The sequence below is a fragment of the Hylaeus anthracinus genome, unplaced genomic scaffold (assembly GCF_026225885.1).
Source record: "Hylaeus anthracinus isolate JK02 unplaced genomic scaffold, UHH_iyHylAnth1.0_haploid 3, whole genome shotgun sequence".
Lineage (NCBI taxonomy): Eukaryota > Metazoa > Arthropoda > Insecta > Hymenoptera > Colletidae > Hylaeus > Hylaeus anthracinus.
The window spans coordinates 12646150-12665387 of NW_026535284.1; the positions used below are offsets into that span (position 1 = coordinate 12646150).

The 19238-nt window shown below is 45.4% G+C and overlaps 1 protein-coding gene across 3 annotated transcripts in view; it reads right to left on the reverse strand.

The window, feature by feature from the left end:
* Positions 1–19238, reverse strand: part of LOC128893567 (zinc finger protein 608-like) — a 48400-nt gene that overhangs the window by 9647 nt on the left and 19515 nt on the right. For 2 of the 3 annotated variants that reach the window (XM_054154607.1, XM_054154605.1), the window contains exons 2-3: positions 7869–10917; positions 420–543 (exon numbers count right to left, since the gene is read on the reverse strand). In XM_054154607.1, the coding sequence (XP_054010582.1) occupies positions 420–543; positions 7869–10244 (2500 nt within the window). In that variant the 5' untranslated portion in view covers positions 10245–10917. Of the gene's footprint in view, positions 1–419; positions 544–7868; positions 10918–16423; positions 17497–19238 lie in introns of those variants that run through there. The other variant, XM_054154606.1, reaches the window with a different exon arrangement.

Below are 19238 nucleotides of genomic sequence, written 5' to 3' on the forward strand. Positions count from 1 at the left end.
TTCCTTAAACTCTTGGCATAATTAAGCCAAAGGAAACTTATGTATAGTTTACTGGAATTATTTTTTGATCCAAGTCAAATCGCAAGGACTACTATGCGTCGCTATAATCTCTGAACTGTAGGAAGGAAAACGCAGGAAGCAGGAGTGGAAACGAAGGAGAAGAATGCTTGGCGTATTTCTAACGCGTCGACGAGCCACGACCACGGCAATATTACTTTCGATAGCTGTCTGACAAGCTACCTTATTCGCCTGTATGCCAGCCGTTCGACATTCGTTTTTCATCTACGTCGAGTTCCACGATGCTCTCCATTAGTCTTGGAGCTCGTGTTGCGCATCGTCGCTATCACGTGTCGTGTACGACGGCGCAGGCTCGATGGCAAGATCGTTTCGCGATACACCACGTGTCGCTTAAAACTCACCTCCTTCGGTTTCGTGCCAAACGATCCCCTCGAGAGTCACGGACGTACCGGGCTCGCAAGGTCCTAAACATTCTGGCTCGGTTATGGTCCCCACGCTGGTCCCAACGCACACGTCGGACATGTCCTGCAATCAGAAAATTTTCATGTACTTAGTGTCCAGTAGAAATTGGAATCGTTGTGTCGAGAAACAGCTAGAAAGGTTGAGACGCACTGGTGCTGGACAACTTCTGCTTTTCAAGGGTGAAATTTGGCGTGAAACGCGAACGTTTGATCCGTGGCTCGAAAAAGAGCCGATGAAAAAAAGCAGGGATCGTGCCGTCGAATTTCGCGGTGCCCTCTCTTTTTCGTCGATTAGCAAAACCGATAACTTCGAGGACGCGCTTCCTCGAGGCTGTGACATACTTTCACTGTCGTGTGACTCCTTCTCTGTCATTCTCTCGGCATCCATCTGTCTCCGCATTCGCTCGTGGTTTGTCGTCAATCATTTTTTCGAGGCAACGGTAAGTACGGGTTGCGCGACGATCGCGAGGAAAAATGAGAACATAAATTTCGCGGTTAAAAGACCTTTACTCTCCTGTAAAAAGTACTCGATCGCCGCGTAGCGAGCCCACGATTCGACAAGTTAACATAAATCTCCCTTTAACACTTATCTGGACTCTGGATATCCTGTCCATTAACTTTCATTCTCGTAACACGGCTTTTAATCTACCATTTAGTTTCCTTTATGTTCTACTTATGTTATATAGAAACTTTTTCTCGGAAAGTATTGTGTATCTTTCACTTACTCTACTTCAACGAAGACCGAATGTTCGGACGACTCGCTCGATCGATACGTTTCATCTTCGACTTCCGCGGATGCCGGTCTATTTTCAAATTAATTATTCAGGAAATCGTTTAGAAAGTCTGTGAAAGGTCTAGTAAAACCGAGATACCATAAGACCGTTGGCACGGGGGAACAACGGCTAATACACCGCTCGCCATGGAACTAACAGTAAAGTTATTACGAAACAAGTCAGTTGGTGCTCCTCTGTAGCAGCGGTTTTATGATTTCACCGTTTTGTGGGCCTTTCACGGACTTTCTGAACGATTTCCTGAATAATTAACTCGACGAGGATGAAACACATCGATCGTGCGAATTGCACTCGGCGTGCAACTCGAAATTTTAAGTGTTTATTACCATTGATTATTACGTGCTATCCTTCTCAGGCATTTATATTAAATGTGACCATTTACGACCCTACTTCCAATTGTTCGATTTAATCGCGATAAAAGAATGATGATAACGAATTTGGAAGTGCATCGATTTCCTTTGCACGATAAAAGAATTTGAGAGACACTGTCATCGGCGTTGTTTCAATGGAGAAAGGCCGCGCGGCACGTCATGTTTCTTCCCATGAATAATATATCTGCGAAACGACCGCGAACCAGAGGGGACGAGAAAAATGCGAGTTTATCCTTCCACTCCATTTCTGGCCTCGAATTTTCCGTTTCCTTTGCGGGCAAGATGAACACCTATCGCGAATCACGACCGACTCAGACCTTGCAGTACAATTTAAACGCGCAAAGTCGACGTTAACGCGAGTCACTCGCCGCAAGATTTCCGCGATATTCTTGGAAGAGAGACGAGAGGCAGTCTGGTGCTCTTAGCTGGAAACTGCGGTTTCTTTATCGGTTTCGTTATAAAAATTGGCACGCGTACAGCTTTCATTAATATACCTAAATTCTTTTCTTTACTCTTAAGTTTAAGCTGCACTTTTCAGTAGCCTAAAAGAATTTAAACAAGATTGATGATAAAAAGCTGATGCTTTTTTTAGCTCAGCGATATCTACTATAAAAGTACACCTGATTTTTTGTAACCTCCACGAACGTAGAAGGAAAAGAAAGAAATGGTTTTTTGTACCTGAAATGACCAACCTGCCCAAGAACGATGAAATTCGTGTAAGGAACAAATTGGTCGTTTACCCGAGCGCACGTGCAATCGTTCGCATAAGCGTGGTAGTCGCGTGCGCGCGTGTATACCAGTCTAATAAGCGTACCTCGCTCGAGTCGCGTTGTCACGCGACGTACTTCGCGCCGCATAATTTTCATCGCGATAAGCATGATTTATGCGAGCTGCACCTTCAACGAGCAATCGATAAGATCCTCCGCGTCTTGGCTGCGTTTCCGTGGATCGATCCAACGACGGATCGCGCGGTTTGTCAACGCGGAAAACCCTCGAGACGCGTGGAGAACCAAGACGACGAGGTGCGAGGACGTTCTAAATATTTTAGCTACCTGGCCATAGGCTTGGCCATTCATACGCTGTCTAATCTCAATGTCTACTTAATTAATACGGAGAACTTCTATTATGGACAACAAAATTTATTCTTGATATTACCAAATGAACTTTTCGTTACAAATATGTATATGAATAAGCATGTATATAATATGTATACACTTGAAAGCATCAAACCTACCATTTAATTTAAATAATAAAATCACTCATAACGGAGTAGAAGCCATAAAGAATTTAACTAAACCGCAAAATTTGCAAGAACTGGGACAATGTCACGTTAATAACCTCAACTACTACAACCCAGACCTAACCATCGTGATAATGGGTTATTTCCGTTCATTCAAGTAAATAAATAAAAACAAAAGTCTCTGGATAGTGCAGCTGGCTTTCTGTGAAAGATTCGCATACCTTCTAATACAGGTTAACGTCGGTCTACGTTAATATATGTTTATCTAGGAAGTCTTCTACGCTGCAAACTCTTTCTAACTAGAGCTGCAGTTAAGCCAGCCAATTCGAAGAAAAGCTGGCGTTTGTTGGCAATCTGCTTCAACGAAAGCGACAAACTACAGGTGCCAACGCTGGGGTAGATCACGCCCGGTGCCATGATCCCACGAGACGGTCGATCACCTGGCAAGACGGCAGCGTTGGCCACGACGTAATCCTTATGATTATCGAGCGTATAATTAGTCATCGCGATTAATTGTTAACGCTTGGCAATTATTTCGCTGGATAGCATAAAATTTCAGTCAACGCGATATGGACGGGTATTGATACCTCGCAGTTGTAGGAACATTGAAAAACTTTTAAAAGTTTGCATTTGTAACGGGGTATAAAATCCTTAGATAAATACTACGCTCCTTTTTTGATAATGAAAGTTGAACTTGTTTTCGAAACGAGTGTTTTGAAAATATTTTCCCGCACCGAAGGACGTTGATATGTGTAATTTCCTTATCTCTCATCATAAATTCATGAAGCCATTGCCAACAGATTAAAAAAAAAAAAAAAAAGTTAACATTTCTTTTTCAAACTCATACCCTACGTTCCATTCAACGAAATTGATTTCAATCAGATGCTATCGAAGAATTCATGAAGATTCGCCTGGATGACTTATCCCTTTAAATACGACTATTGACGTGTTGGACCTTGACTAATCAACGCCAGCTGATCGATATCGAGGGATTCCATTATCATTCGAGTTATGTCAATCTAAATCGTTTCACGAAGGTGAGAAGAGACCGTCGAAGCCAAAGTTCCGACTCGTGCGAGACATCGTTGGCAGACGTGACTTCGACTTCGACTCTTGTCCTCTACTATTCGTCGCATACCGATTCCATCCCCTCCAAAGGTTCTTCCTCCTACTCCGAAGCCTCAGCGTAATTCCCTAGGCCAGCCATTACTCCCTTCCATGTCCTCTTATCGCCACTCGACCGTCAAACGATACAGCCGCTTATATTTCCGCGCTTAAACCGCTAATCGGCCTACGCGCTGCTTCAGTCTGCCGATTACCCGGCATTTACTCGCTGGGCGTCCGTTACTTTATCCTATTCGTACTTTTATGCACCTACGCGACGATCTAGGCGCAACGCCGGCCGACAGTTATCGGAAAAAGATTACCGTTGTTTGCGAGAATAACGGAAAACGTCCTAATTCGAATTCTATTCGAGCAGACGCGCGTTCAACGAAGTCCGTGATAGCCGAACAGTACCAGAAGTCCATCTTTAGGTGTTAATTAAACTTGTAACTATGGGTTCATTAAATATAGAGGGGTGTCCATCATGTTGAGGTGGAGTCACCCCCACGACTTGCACGCCTTGCGTTTAGATCACGAGTGAGTCGGCAAAATAAATAAATAAAAGTTTCTAAGAGCATCTGATGCTGAAATTTTAAGAAATTTAAACCACCAAAAATGGTAACCTTTCCGTCCCCCTTCTATTCAATAACAGGTACAAGAGTAAGGAAAGACTAAAGCGTTCACAATCAAAAAGGGACGGACGAATGGTAAAATTCGAAGAAATCGCGAAAGTACCGCGGAGAAACGTGGGAATGGAATCAGCGATGACGGATACAAAGAACAATTATCGTTGGCTCGTGCAACAGTAATTACCGCTTCCGCGACGCGCCATTGCTGCGGGGTTTTTTCCCCTCGCCGGGGTTCTTTGAATTTAATGCAAAAATACGATTTCATTATTTACAACAACTGCCTCGATTCAGTCGCGACAATTACAAGCGTGCGCGCAGTTAGGTCGCGTCGCGTGCAATATATTGTGCATTCGGCTATTCCAGACGGGAGCTAAACGATACCACACGAATCGTCGCTTTTATTGCGCCGTTACTCGCTTCTTAGATTCGTTCAAATCATTTCCCACCGTTTCCATGATTTTTCATCCCTCGGACCAATCGCTGATCGTTTACTCGGGGCAGAGTAGAGCAATCGGCTCGCCTAATGTCCTGAATCTAGAACGCGTCGAGATTTATGGAGCAATACTACAGAGAAAATTGTTAAAAATTGTTAAAAAAGAATTCTAAGAGGTGAAGCCATCCAAGGTGTTGAAACTGTGGAGAGTAGGTTTTTAGTAGGTCTTTTTGACAAACGATTAATCTATACAATTTCACCCCAAAATAATGCCTTGAACAACTTTACGATTTACCGCGAGTTCCATTCGTGGACCAATTGCTTGACAAAATGCTGCCAATTTCTGAACGAAAACAACACACGGTTAAAGATTGGCAAATACGATGGGCGAATGAAATACAGTCGAATGATGAGAATAAGTGCGGGGACATAATGCGAGGGAAAAATCGGGACATTCTGCGAGGCATTACCGTATTTGACCAACGAGTAGAAACGCGTAGATAACGCAACGAGCACGCACGGACAAACAGGCATCGTGGAAACATAATATTATATATACTGTAGGAATATTGATTTATGCGGGGCTTCGCGCCATCTGTCAGTGCACTGCAACGAGTTTCGACGTAACGCACTCGCTGAGGGACAGAGTTCCAGGGGATGAAACCTGGGACAGAGTGCTGGGGGATGAAGCGAAAGGTGAGGGAAGAAAAACGAGTTTTATTGTCATAAAACAGCTTTGGCGAGGGACTCAATTTTCGATACAGTCCAGCAGGAAAGAAACGAGATTCGATGAATTTTAATGGGAACCCGAAGTTTTTAGTTTAATTAGGAAAGGGGGCTGCAAAATAATTTCCCTGGCATTCTCTGTTTTTTTTTTCTCTTTTGGATGTAAAGAGTTTGACTAGGCGCGAGAGAACGAAAGCAGGACGAGTAATGATAGGAAAGAGAGATCAATATGCGGAGCATGGGTAGAGAATTTTCCGTCGGAACTGGCCGCTCAAAGAAGACAATGAATACAGTACAATGGGATACAGTTACACATTTAACGCCGAACGTATTGTGCCCGAAGAGGGTCAGCGACTAATATGGTCGAAACGTTGAAAGCAATTACAATTCAGTCAATAATTATACCCCAAAACAAGTATTAGAGAACCTCGGTAATAAATTTTGTAAAGTATTAAAAGCTTCCCACCACGGCTTTCAAGTAAATGGCTTCGCATTCTTGCAGCAATTACGGACCCATCGGTCATATTAAATTATGAAAATTATAGATACCCATATAATTATGAAACACCGAACAATTTTCGTGAAAATGCGTCGGTCGTAACCGAGTACCCCGATAACGGTCGGTATTCCAATTAACCGTGAAAAATATGTGCACGCAGAATTAGAAGAGTAAGATTCTAAATTGCAGCGTAGTTCGATATTTGACTCGTGTTCGGCGGTTATTCGAAAACGGAAAAATTCTAGCTCCGATATCGACGCGGCTTCCACACGTTGGTGAGCTCGAGGATCGCGGCGCCAGCGTTCGCGGGGTTGTAGCAAAGAAGCCGAGCCATTTTGGAATTCTCGAGCAAAGAAGATACGGGAAACGAACACGAACGGGTGACAGAAGAAGCCAAGAGGAAAGAAAAGGTAAGATCGCGAGCGGTAGCGATTCCGCAGTTCCACAGCCGACCGGCCAGGCGGTCGACTATGGTGTCTCGCCGGCACTCGTGTTTGTTTCTATGTATTCGTCCGTGTACTCTCGGGGGCGGAGACCGCAGAGTATTGATTTCACCCCCTTCGCGTACCCCCAGCCGCTTCCGTCCTCCAAGCCAACAGCCCCTAGTCCCGAGCCTCGACTCCAACTCGTATCAGCCACCCCCGCGTCCTCGACCATCCCAATTTCGTCCGAACCACTGGCGACGACACCAAAGACACCAAAGACACCCATCTAACCCAGACCTGACCCAGACCAACCGACCCGTTCCCGCCCGCGCCGATCTGCGCGTCTTCCCTTCCCGTTCGCATCCGTGTTAAACCCGACACGTCGAAAAAACGAGCCAACCGTTTGACACTCGATTAAGCGAGGAACACGGATATAGGATCACCGCTCGGTGAGAACGAGGCTTTCCTTCCCGACTACCTATTTCTTTAAATACCTCGATCCCTCTCGATACAGGATTTGATCAGATATTTTTATGATAAGGGAGACCCAAAACCTTAGTACAGTAGTGCTTCGTGGAATTTATCAACTTTTTTTCTCGAAGCTTGAGCCTTAATTCTTAGTTTAATTAGTTGCCCGAAGCGTTAGTATTGCTGGCGGAATGCGAATTAGAAGTGTAAGAATCAAAAATTAAAAGACTATGCGTTAAGCTTATCGGAAACATTTTCTACGAAACAACTCTTTTAATTTTTGATTGGTTTATCAAGGAAGATACGATCTCTAACGTTTGCATTAGTAGTTGGCACGTGTGGCACCGCTCGAAAATTCGGTCAGCCCAGTTTTGCTTTAACAACAGTTGATCAATTCAGAGTTGGAGAACTGTATTCTAACCATAGAAAAAAGTTCCAGATTCAATCGTAAGAACCACTCCCATACAGACAGATAGAATCTGGAACTTGTATTCTTTGTTCGGAATAAAATCTGCTCAACTCTGGCCGACAAGCCAAAAGATGACTTCGAATCGCGAAACGGAGCAACGAACTCTATCGATATCCGATACGTTACCCGAACGACGAGTGGATCAGTCTGGCGAGCGCAAACGAAAACCCGAGGACAGATTGATCGGTACGATAGCGAAGCATTCGATGTTGGAAGGGTTCTGCGAAGCGTTACCTTTGGTTCGGAAGCGGAAGTCTTCAGTTTCTTGGGAGGCGGAGGACTGGCCGCGGTATCCATAGCGTCGTCTGTCGTCGTGGTGATCGCAGGTCCGTTACCGGGTACCGCGGCGAGTTTGGTTTGCTCGGGTTTCGCGGCCGGTCCGACGGCGGTGGCGCTAGCCGGACTTGGGGGCGGACAGGGTGCCGCAGCTGAGCTGGACGGCGGATTGGGCCCCTGAGAAACGGAGAATCCTGTCCTCGAGCTGGGCGGTGGTCCCTGACTCTGTTGGGGGGCGGTCGCGGCCGCCGTCGGTCCCTGAGATTGCGCGGCCGCCCCTGCTCCGCTCCCAGCGCCAAATCCAGGTCCTGGCCCTGGTCCTGGGCCTGGTCCTGGTCCGCTCGAGGTTTGACTTTGTCCGCTGGTAGCGCCAGCGCCGCTAGGTCGCGCTGTTCCATTCATTTCCGGTTTGTTCTGCTGCTGCGACGCGTGGTTGCTCTGGGGTTTCTCGTGCTTGTCCCTCGCCTTGTCCCGACGATGTCCGCTCGAACCCCTCTTGGAGCCAGCGGTCGAAGAGGTCGCGCTTCCGGTCCCGCCGGCGGAACCCGTCGAATGACTCGGTTTCGATTTGTTCGATGACGAGGACTGACCACCGGCACCACTGCCACTACCACCAGCACTTCCAACACCACCGGGTACGCCGCCGCCGGGTCCGGGACCGCCGACGCCGCCGGTTCCGCCGCTACCGGCACCGGTACCGCAACCACCGGAACCGCCGCCGCCAATCCCACCGCCGACGCTACTACCACTACCACCGACACCAACACCACCACCGCTGCCACCAGTTCCCGCGGTGCAATCCGTGTTTTGAGCGTTCTGTCCGATCCCCGAGCCGCTCGACGCGGAATTCGAGCCCCCCGTGGCGGACGAGGAACCGCTCGAGGTAACCATACCGCCTCCGTTACCGGACTCTTGCGACGACACCGTCCCGTTCATTTCGTTCGACTTAACGATCTCGTGTTTGGCCTCGCTGCTCTTGGTGCCCGGTTTCGTACGTTTGATCTTCATTTTGAGGCCTTTGTCGACGGTGGCCGAGTGTTCTACGGCCATTTTGCCGGGATTACCGGGATTCCCGTGCGCGGCGTTAACGCCACCCACGACGGCGTTGCTCTGTTTGTTACCCGTCCCCGTAACGATCGACGAGGAACCGTTCGCGTTCCCGGTACCGTTACCACCGGCGCTACTTACAACGCTTCCGTTCCCGTTCCCGGGGCTGTTTGAACGTCCGGACGAGTTCAGGCAGCAGGAAGACGACGTGGAGGACGTCGACGAAGATGAGGACGAGGAGGACGACGACGACGAAGACGATGACGAAGACGAAGACAACGACGACGACGAGTTGGACGATTGTCCGCAACCGTTCGGACCAGCTGACGCGACCGACGAAGACAAGTTCGAGGAGCTTAAACCGTTCGCGGAATTTTGAAGCTGATGATGGTGATGATGGTGATGATGATTCGTGGTATTCGAAGCCGATGCTGCCGAGGCAGGCGTAGAAGCCATGCCTGTCCCTGAGCTCAATTTCTCGTCCCTCGTCTTCTCAATGTCCGCATCAAGGTCGATTATCAAATCCCCTATTCCGATGTCCCATTCGTTGTCGTCGTACTCAAAGTTGTTGGTCGCATTCGTCGCGGCCGGATCCAGCTCATCGGTGTTTGCAGCCACCGTGCTTGATTTAGTATCGCGCTGCCGACCCGATGACGACGACGACGACGACGACGACGAGGACCTGTCCCGACCTTGATGGTGATGATGATGGTGATGATGGTGGTGATGATGATGGTGATGGTGATGATGCCGATGCTCGCGATGTTCCCTTCCTAGTTGCCCGCGTTCCTGCTTCCTCGACGTCTGTCGAGCCCCACCACCTCCTCCTCCTCCACCCTCGTTACCACCGACTTGTCCGCCGTTGTGCTTGCCGCTGCCGTTGCTCTGATTATTGTTGTTACTGTTGTTGCTACCGCTGCTGTTATTACCGAGATCGTTACCGTGCTTGCTGTTGTTGTTACCGCTGCACTCGATCGCGCCGGCTTTCACGCAGCCGTCGACAGGCCGGTTCTCGTTGTTTCCACCGCTTACGTTGTTGTTACGATGGCCAACGTTGTTGTTGTTGTTGTTGTTGTTGTTGTTGTGATTGTTGTTCTTGCTGCTGTGATTATTGTTGTTGTTATGGCTGCTGCTGCCGCCGGTGTTGTTGTTGCCGCCGCTGTTGCCGCTGTTACTGTTGTTGCCGTTACCGTAATTAACGCTGTTGCCACCACCACCACCGACGAACGGAGATGGTCCTTTGCGGTTTACGTTAGGGAGGCGACCGCCTAGTGGCGTGGTCGCCATGCCCTTTGAAACGTTTCCCCGGCGCCCGCCAGCCTGATCACCGACTTCCCGCCTGTTCTCACCGATTTCAAGCAATCGCACCACGCGCGACACGCGTCCGTTTTACCCCGACCACCGCCCGCGAGACGCGCCTCGTCCATCGAACACATCACTTACTGTCTCGCGGCTGCCCTCCACCGACGATATATTCGCGATAGAATCCTGGAAATCCGCCCTTTTTCTTTGCTATCGGGACCGATCCTTCCCTCGACTTCCGCCAACGCGCGTACCTCTTCCACTCGTATCCTCTACTGTTCCGCCTCGAGCTGAGCCGCGATCCAGTTCCTTATATCGTCGTGTCTCCGCCTCCTCTTCCTCCTCCGACGCCTCCGTCTTTTCGTCTTCTTCTTCTGTCCGCTCGACGACACCTTTTGCACCACCGATCACTACCGTTTCTCGTCGTTCGTCGTTGCCAACCCTTCCGCGGACACTCGCGCACTGCCAATCACCGATTCCTTTCTAGATATCCACGTGATGCTTCCCTGGGAGCGAGACCAACATAGCAATTCCGTGATTCCGTCTCCTAGATCCTCCCTCGGTCCTTTCACGAAGCGCCAGCCACCAAACGCGGTTTCTCCTTCCGACTTGACGCTAAAACGACGACGGTACCTCTGCTCGTCGCCGTAGTTTCGACCTGCAATCAGAAGACACCACCTTTCAGCCGCGTTGCAACGTCCGATCGTTCCGCTTTATTCGAAAACAATGGTTCGGAAATGCGGCTTAAATTATTCAGACAAAATTCAGAAGATAAACTTTAACGTAGCATCTGTAATTTCCCTGTGGGTCAATAGTGACCCGGCATCTTCTTGCAGTCCTATCATCGAATCATACTTTGTACCGTTAACAATGATTGAGAAGAGGCATCATTAGAATCGTGAAGCTAGAAACAACCTTCCAACGCCTGTCTCCTCTCCATCCAATCGAATATTAACTGTTAGCTACCAGTCCCATCGAATCGCTATTCCTCGACTACAAATTGGTATTCCCACTTAGAGGGGAATTCGTGTCAGGGAACGATTAATTTTACCGGTGGCATTTGGCCCTGGTCCAATCGCGTCGGTGTCGGCGTCGACGTCGTAGACGGCGTCAACCGCGTGAGAAAGACTAAACTATTTAACGTTCGTCCCCTCCCGGTGGCTTTTCACGCTTTCTCCTCTTCCAACTATGCTATTAAACGAGATCGATTCTCCACGATCGCGTCCTTCCGTCGCTTGGAATAACACGCGAATCCCTAGGGAGATAGTCGAGTCTCAAAATCGGCAAAAAATCGTTTTTGGAGATTTTCAGATAACGAGTCCGATAGCTACGAGTTCTCCGCGTGTTTTGAGATCGAGTTTAATGGAATATTTCAAGAATCGGCCAAACAGGATGGGTATCGATAATAATACAAATATTTTAAGTTACTCGTGCCTACCAAAGGTTCATTTTCGTTTATCGAAATAAATAAATGTATAATGGCTTCTCCGCGGCCTGCTTTGTTCCCTCGCGACCCTCTTCATCCCTCTACGTCGCAATCAGTCAGAATCTCCAACTTGTAGATCCGGGTTACGACGATACCGCCGCGTCGGATTGAATTCAAATTACGACAAGTTAATATTCCATTACACTTGTCCGTCGTGACTGGCGCACGGACCAAAGACAAGATAGCCCCCCTTGAATAATTGAACGATCGTGGAAAGCGGAATGACGAAAGCATGTTTCCTTTCTAGGCGAGGTGCACTGTGATCGTTGAACCGCGAGAACTCTATTATATACAGCGCCTCGTGTAATGGTCGAAAATTGGGATCGCAGGTTATCGATATGCGGAGCAGGAACGTTGGGATGGAGCAGAGAATCTTTTGTTTAAACTGAACCGCGTAAAAGTGGGGAACAGGAGGCTTGGAGTAAAGGTGAATCGTGTTAATGGTCATTGAGGCGTCTATTGCAATCTTGATGGAAGGATCTTGAAAGATACTAGACATTCATTTTGTAATAACGATTAATTAATGAGTTTCTTCGATTCGAGGCAAAGAAACGTAACAGAGGGACCGATCAAGAATCGAAGCTACGAGACCTGCCGATCATCGACAACACCGTCTTGGTTCAAGTGTCCTTCGCTATTATCGACGCGAGTCGAACGCGTAATCGTGTTCGCGCTATTCCCCATCCTCGACGTTGCGACGTCCATCGCATCGTTAAGCGTTCCACGTTTTGGAAGTTCGGGAAGCCCGCATAACCAGTTGTCGCGATAACATCGTTGTTTACCGATAGCAACGATAATATTTACCGAAGCTCAGTCGGCCTGCGGTAGATAAATTTAACTCGACCGGCTATTATCGAGGGACTACCGTTTATTGCTATCGTTCTACTAATATTTATAAAACGCTCAATAACGATCGCGGTTAATCCAATGTCTCCAATAATGACAAACAGTGATCGTGATTGCAAACGAGGAAAAAGTCAAGCTACACGGACTGTAATCACTCGAGGGATCAATGTTTCGGTTGAACACCAAAAAGATTTTCTTTCCGTTGCGAATTTCCTTGGAACCATCAACGGTAGCTACGCGTTCTAACCCGCCTCTCTTTGCGGATGTAGGATTATTTTTCAACGCGCTGGATTGAATTCGTGCCAACATCGAACGCCCGTTTTTATAACTTTGGAGATCAAAGTACCAAAGCGCATTGCGATGCAAATCGAAGAAGCTCGTTCGCGATGCGCTGATGTAGTCGTCTTCGGAATATATAACGTGATATTTTTCAAATAAAAAATCCAGGAGAAATGCTTCGATTTTCTATCATAGTTGACAAGTTGAACGAAAATTGCTCTGTAATGTTAAACGTTTACTGTGTCCTCGGTACTGCTATCGATTACCACATAATAAGTAAGCGGTAGTTACAGTGTCTCAACAAACTGTTTATAGCATACTTCTTTCAAACTAGATACTCTTATTTAACCACCTTATTTGACACCAATTTCTACTTTCAACGCTCTTTCGATCGATTGCGGCAGATATTTCTATAGGTACGTAACTTTAAGAGTGTCGAGGCTATAAGCGACTCTCGACGTTCTTGCGCGCCTTAACCCTTACACTCCCGGTATAGACATATGACTACACAATTAGCATGGCGGAATAAAATATTACTGGCATTTGTATTTTCGTATTTGCGAGCACAGTTTATTTAAATTCGTACTATGTGTACGCTTGCACAAACAAAAAAGTTTCTTCAACGATTCTGCCATGTCGAAATGTTTCCTCAAATGGTTACCTGATGTTCACAGACATCGTTCGTGTCGTTTTTATATAATTAGCATTAAATGCCTGTGCAACTATCGCGACAAGAAATAATACATATTTTGCATAAAACAGCGATAGAGAAAATGTTTACGAATACGTCTAATTTTAGATTAGATTAGAAACAAGAAGCATTAGTTCGTTCCTATTAACTTCGTCGTTTGCATTACGCATTATTTTTGGCGACAACTGCGTTTTAAATAACCATTGTTAACGTTTACTTTAATTTACTCTCGAATTCACGCAACTAATTTTCCGTTTCTCTTTAGATGATTTAGTACACGACGATGAAACTTATCTACCATTATGTAGATAAGTAGATAGTTATGTATATACCAGAGACAACATTTGTATTCGGATAAACAAATAACGAATAAACGACTGTCTATTCGTTCCTGGTTAAATAAACACTAGTCTTCGAATTACAGAATGAAATATTTCACAATGAACAAATGGAAATTTAACTGCCCCATCGAATAAACGTTGCGAATGAATGACTACATTGTTCGAATAAAATTGTACTCATCTCCAACCTGTACGAGCGAGAAAGAGGCAAGCGGAGTACGAGCCAAGAATGGTGGTGTCGCCAAACGATCGTTGAGTCCCATTCGTCATCCGCATAACGTTCGTTCGTTTGTTAGGCCGTATCGTTGAAACGTGCCATTATTTGCCCATACTCGACATTAAATTCAGGCGACGAAGTCGTCGACATACACGTATTTCCTTGACCATTCGTTTCTCTCCTCGAACACGGTGCTTGACGCTTAAATCGTTCTATTCTTCCCTTATCCGTAATCCCCCCTATCCCTCGTCTTGCTCTATCCCCTCGGATTCGACAACAGCAATCCTTCTTTCCTCGTATAACGTTCATTCTCGCACGGTATGGAATGAAGCGTGAACTGGTTTTCGTTCGACCAGTGACGCATCCCAGGGACCATCCCTCCTGATACAGATATCCATTAACCATTAAACTTTTCTAATGTGCAAGTGTACAAATCAAACCTCGATGCGTTTCTGTATTTTTTCCAACAACATCGTCTCTGTCAATTTTCAGTTGCACCTCCCATCTGAATTTATAGTTACGCCTGTGTAGAGAAAATAGAGAACCGTCGAAACGCTCTGGTGGGTGTTATCGAATAATTTTTTCTCGCAAAAAGTCGCGAACACGTTATCGAAACCGAGCTCAAACCGTGAAACGCGGTTTGTACGTGGGCAACGAACCGAAACGGAAATGATAACGGGTCCGCGGATTGAGAGCCACTGGCTACCCCTGGCGAATCACTGTGTTCAGTTGGCCGAGTCTACGTCCCGATATAATTAGCGTGTTTAGCTCTGATTTATAACGACGCTGGAAACGCCTACTGTCCATGAGTCGCATCGCCCATGGAATCGGTGCGTGTCCGTTCGTATATATGTGTGTAGCTACTTGATGGTCAATTACGGATATACTATGCCGTTCGACTATTTTCTCATGATCAGGCAATGACACCGCGCGCGTGACGATCCTATCGCGTGTTGAGTCTACGTGCCTCGAAACCAAGCGGTCGAACCCGAAATTGCTTCGGCGTTGGTGATCTTTCGACAAGCCCAGTGATTCATAACGGAAGCAACGTGGCCCCGACGCCTTATTTTAAAAACGGTTACTTTGGACAAGTTCTTGTTCGTCCAATTAAGATCTTCATAGTCGAAAGGATTCTTTTTTAAATTTTGCCTAATATAAGTATGAAATTTGTCTAAATTAAACGATGTCGCTAAATAAAATATAAATATATACAACATAAAATTGATTCATGTATTAGATCGTCCCGAAAGTTTCTTTCGTTTTATTAATAATTAATTAATACACAATATTTTATATTTTATGTTACATTACTGAATTGTGTGCGATTCATTTCGCTTCATTACTGTTTACAGCATCAATGTCTAAGAAATTAGATTGTCTATTTATATAAACACTGCCACAGAAAATAATTGAATACAACTCACGAAAGAAACTTTTGGGACAACCTAATATGTACATACTTATAATGACGCATTTATTTGGAAACATAAAATCTACCATTTAATTTAGGTAAATTCCTTCAGTAGAGTGTACGAATACTTATGGGACTGATTGTATATCGTAAATGAGCTGTAAGAATGTAAATGTTGTGTACGGAAATATGCACTGGTAAATAATGGCATACAATTATTTTCGCGCTTTTAAAACGGTTTTCCAGGTCTAACTGAAAAATATGGTTGTAATATCCGCACTGTCTGGGTAAATCATTGGTTTCGAGCAACTAATACCAGCAGAACCTTTTCCAGAAATGCTAAAAGCTGTTTGAAAAATTGTAAGATTTCAACGATTGCGTTAACCAACGATTCGCTTGATATTCGTCGCGATAACGCGGCGATAACGATCCAGCGATATCCACTGGGTAAATACAAGCACAAAGACAAAATTGAAACACGACGGTGGATCAATTCGGAATTAATGATTTATAACGCAATGACGCTCCAAATTACTTGTTCGCGCGTAGAGATTAGATACTTGACCGCGAAACGATCGTTAAATTCACGTGATCCCTTAAGAATCGATCGCATTAATTAAAAAACTGCTCTAATAGATAGAATAAATATTGACGAACACCAATGCTGTCAAGATAAAAAATACTGAATATAATGTCCCGTCGTTCCCCGTTGATAAATTGGGAGCAGCCATTAAAGAAGATGAAAAGCGTGAAACGTATGTTTGTATTGGAAAGGTAGAATTTTTTCGCGACTCGTTAGTTCGTTCGGGAGTAGGAAACGCGCCTCAATTTACCAACGCGACGAACAGTAACGGGACAGTCTTGTAACAGTAGCTAGAACGTAGTCGCAATACCTCGTGCAGGTCGATAAATACTCCAGGGCTCCCTGCCGGCGATTTCACTCACGAGGCTGACGCGCGCGAAAGAGAACCAGCACAAACACGAGCACACATTCGAGGAACACGCGCCCACGCAACGCAATTACGCGTGTACAAAGACGCGTTGATTTACGAAAGCGCGCAAGCACAGATCACGTGTATTAGCGCTATGACACACACTTGCGTATCTTCCGGTCCAAACAGACTGCTAATCGAAAATCTTTTGACGAAACGTAAACGAAAATAGGAACGGAAGCGAAAAGACGAATCAGTACCGAAGCGTCGCTGTTCCGTGGCACTGAACAATGGACAGAGTCGTCCTTGGGTGTGATAAACAAAGTAGTAGTCCGTGTTTGTGTCTTTCGCTGGTCACGTTGCTCGAAAGCACAGTGGAGGGAAGAAAATTAGCGTAGTTATACGACGATGGCAGCGGTTACACTAACAATGATTCCAATACCGACAACAACGACGGCAACAACGACGACAAATACAACACCGCGTCACTATACGTTACATCGAGGCTGCCATGGGCCTAGGAGAGTTTTTTCTTCGATTTTGCGAACTAAATTGCAACAAGACCGTGTTAACCAAGAAATCGTCGGCCGAGTTAGCGTGTGCTCGCGACCTTACACTGACTTCGGCAGTTCACCGCTTACTGAGCAGACCGCTTCCCCTTCCTTTTCGCCTAAGCTTCCCCTTGTTCACCACCAGTCGCCGCCACCCCCACCCCAATGTTCCTGCTACCGCCATTCTCTCTATTCACCACGGATTACCACTATGATCGTCTGCCAATCACGCTCCGTCGAAACAACGGTCGGTAAACGCAATCTTCCCAACTTTGTACACGGCATACTTGTGCACAGCTATTCTTGGACATAACGAATCTGTTTGAAACCATTTTTTTCATGATACATACACTCGACGATTGTTTTATCGATCTTTACACTACTACGAACCACGTGGAATGTGTTTTAATGGCGACAATATACGATTCTTATCTCGTGTGACTTCACAGCGTCCTTTCATTCGCGCGCTTCCAATATATCGATAAAGATGATCGGTTTACGTGAGACATTACATCACCTCGATGTCGTAATTTGATTCCTAATCGTTCTCTAAAAACCGCGTTACCGCTACCGTCGGCTAGCATCTGCTCCATCGGTAGGAATTGAATGCAAATCTCTGGTAACGAAGAGAACCTTGACCTACCTCTACCATCTTGTCGCGAGATCGGAACAAAATGCTGTTTCGTCGAATGATTTGAAATTTATTTACGAGTTGCGATTGTATTGAAATCCTTGCGTCACGATCAACAGCCGTGTCGATTTGCTTTGCGTTTAATTTCCGGAAATACGGTAATCGACTGTATCAATTCTTCTCATTTTCACAGACAAACTTCCAAAGGAAAGTCCCACGAGCGACAAAAACCGGATATTCATTTATCGATTGGCTTAACCTTTTTAGTCTTGATTTTTTTCAAGTATAAAAAAAAAAAAAAGAAATACTTGGCATTTCGTGCTTGACAATATCTCAACAAACAGAACTGTTTTCTGTCTTGTATGCAAAACAGTTTTTATTCGTCGAATTTTATTGTACATTACTTTTATGGCCCATCTGAAGCACACTTTATATGATAAATGAAAGTTTTATAAATAAAAATCGCTCTCTCATGCCCTGTATTGCACAAGTAACAGATTACTGGCAACGTTTTTTGTCAAAATATCGAGATCGTTCATGGTTGTATGTGACATTTATTATTTTAAGATGCGTAATCAGCTTGTTGGTAAAAAAATAATCTTAATGTCTACGTACATTACAATTTATAAATGTACACAACAGGTCCGAAGAGGTTAATTCGACGATAGCGCGTACGTTTTTTTGCGAGTCGTGAAAAATGCAAATCGTCGTTTCGATCGCCGTATGGAATTTCAGTAAAGAAGAAAATAAGTGTACTCTTAACTGAATGCGATAACGATAAGCGCGACTACGTACACATGCGTGCTGCGATGTTGGATTAAATCGGCCGATCGAGTGAAACAAGCGTGCACGCCTAAAAACGTACAGGAATTCCGTTACCGTGAAAGTACCTACGCGCGATGGTATTTATCATTATTATACGCGTATAAGGAGCGCATTGTGCGTCGAAGGTATGCAGAAAAACAAGATAAATTGGTAAATATACGAAATACGCGAGTAACAAGTTCACCGGTGTTTTTCTGCAGCTGGAAACGGAACGCGGTTTCATTTTCTCTGGCTTTGAGTGGAATATGTATTCGTGGAAGCGCAAAACTGGAGATTGAAAGAAAACGCGAAAGTTTGTGGAGCTGTGCGTGCGCGTATCTGAAATTCCGAGTACAAATGTATGTATGTATTCCCGTTCGACTTCTTTCTAGGAGGAAAAACGCCGTTTTATACGAGCAAGTAATCCGTATAAAACTAGTATCAACGAAGAAAAACTGGAAAAATAAGTATTACAAATTGGAGATTTTATGATACTTTGATTAACACTAATTATGATCAAACTTGTGTAAAATAGATTCCCCTAGTTAAAAATCGATTCGTGGTTCGTCTAACCTCCTGTGAAGATAATCACAGCGTTTAGATATGCAATAAAGAAGACAAACACGGTGAAGCAATACCTTATAATCAGTTAGAAAGGAGCTTTGAAGTTACTACGTTTATGTAATAAACCAGTTTTCCAACAGTATCTGAGAACGTTACACGATGTGCGCGTATGATCTGTCAATGGCGAGACATAAGGCGCAATGTAAATAAACGATACATCACTACC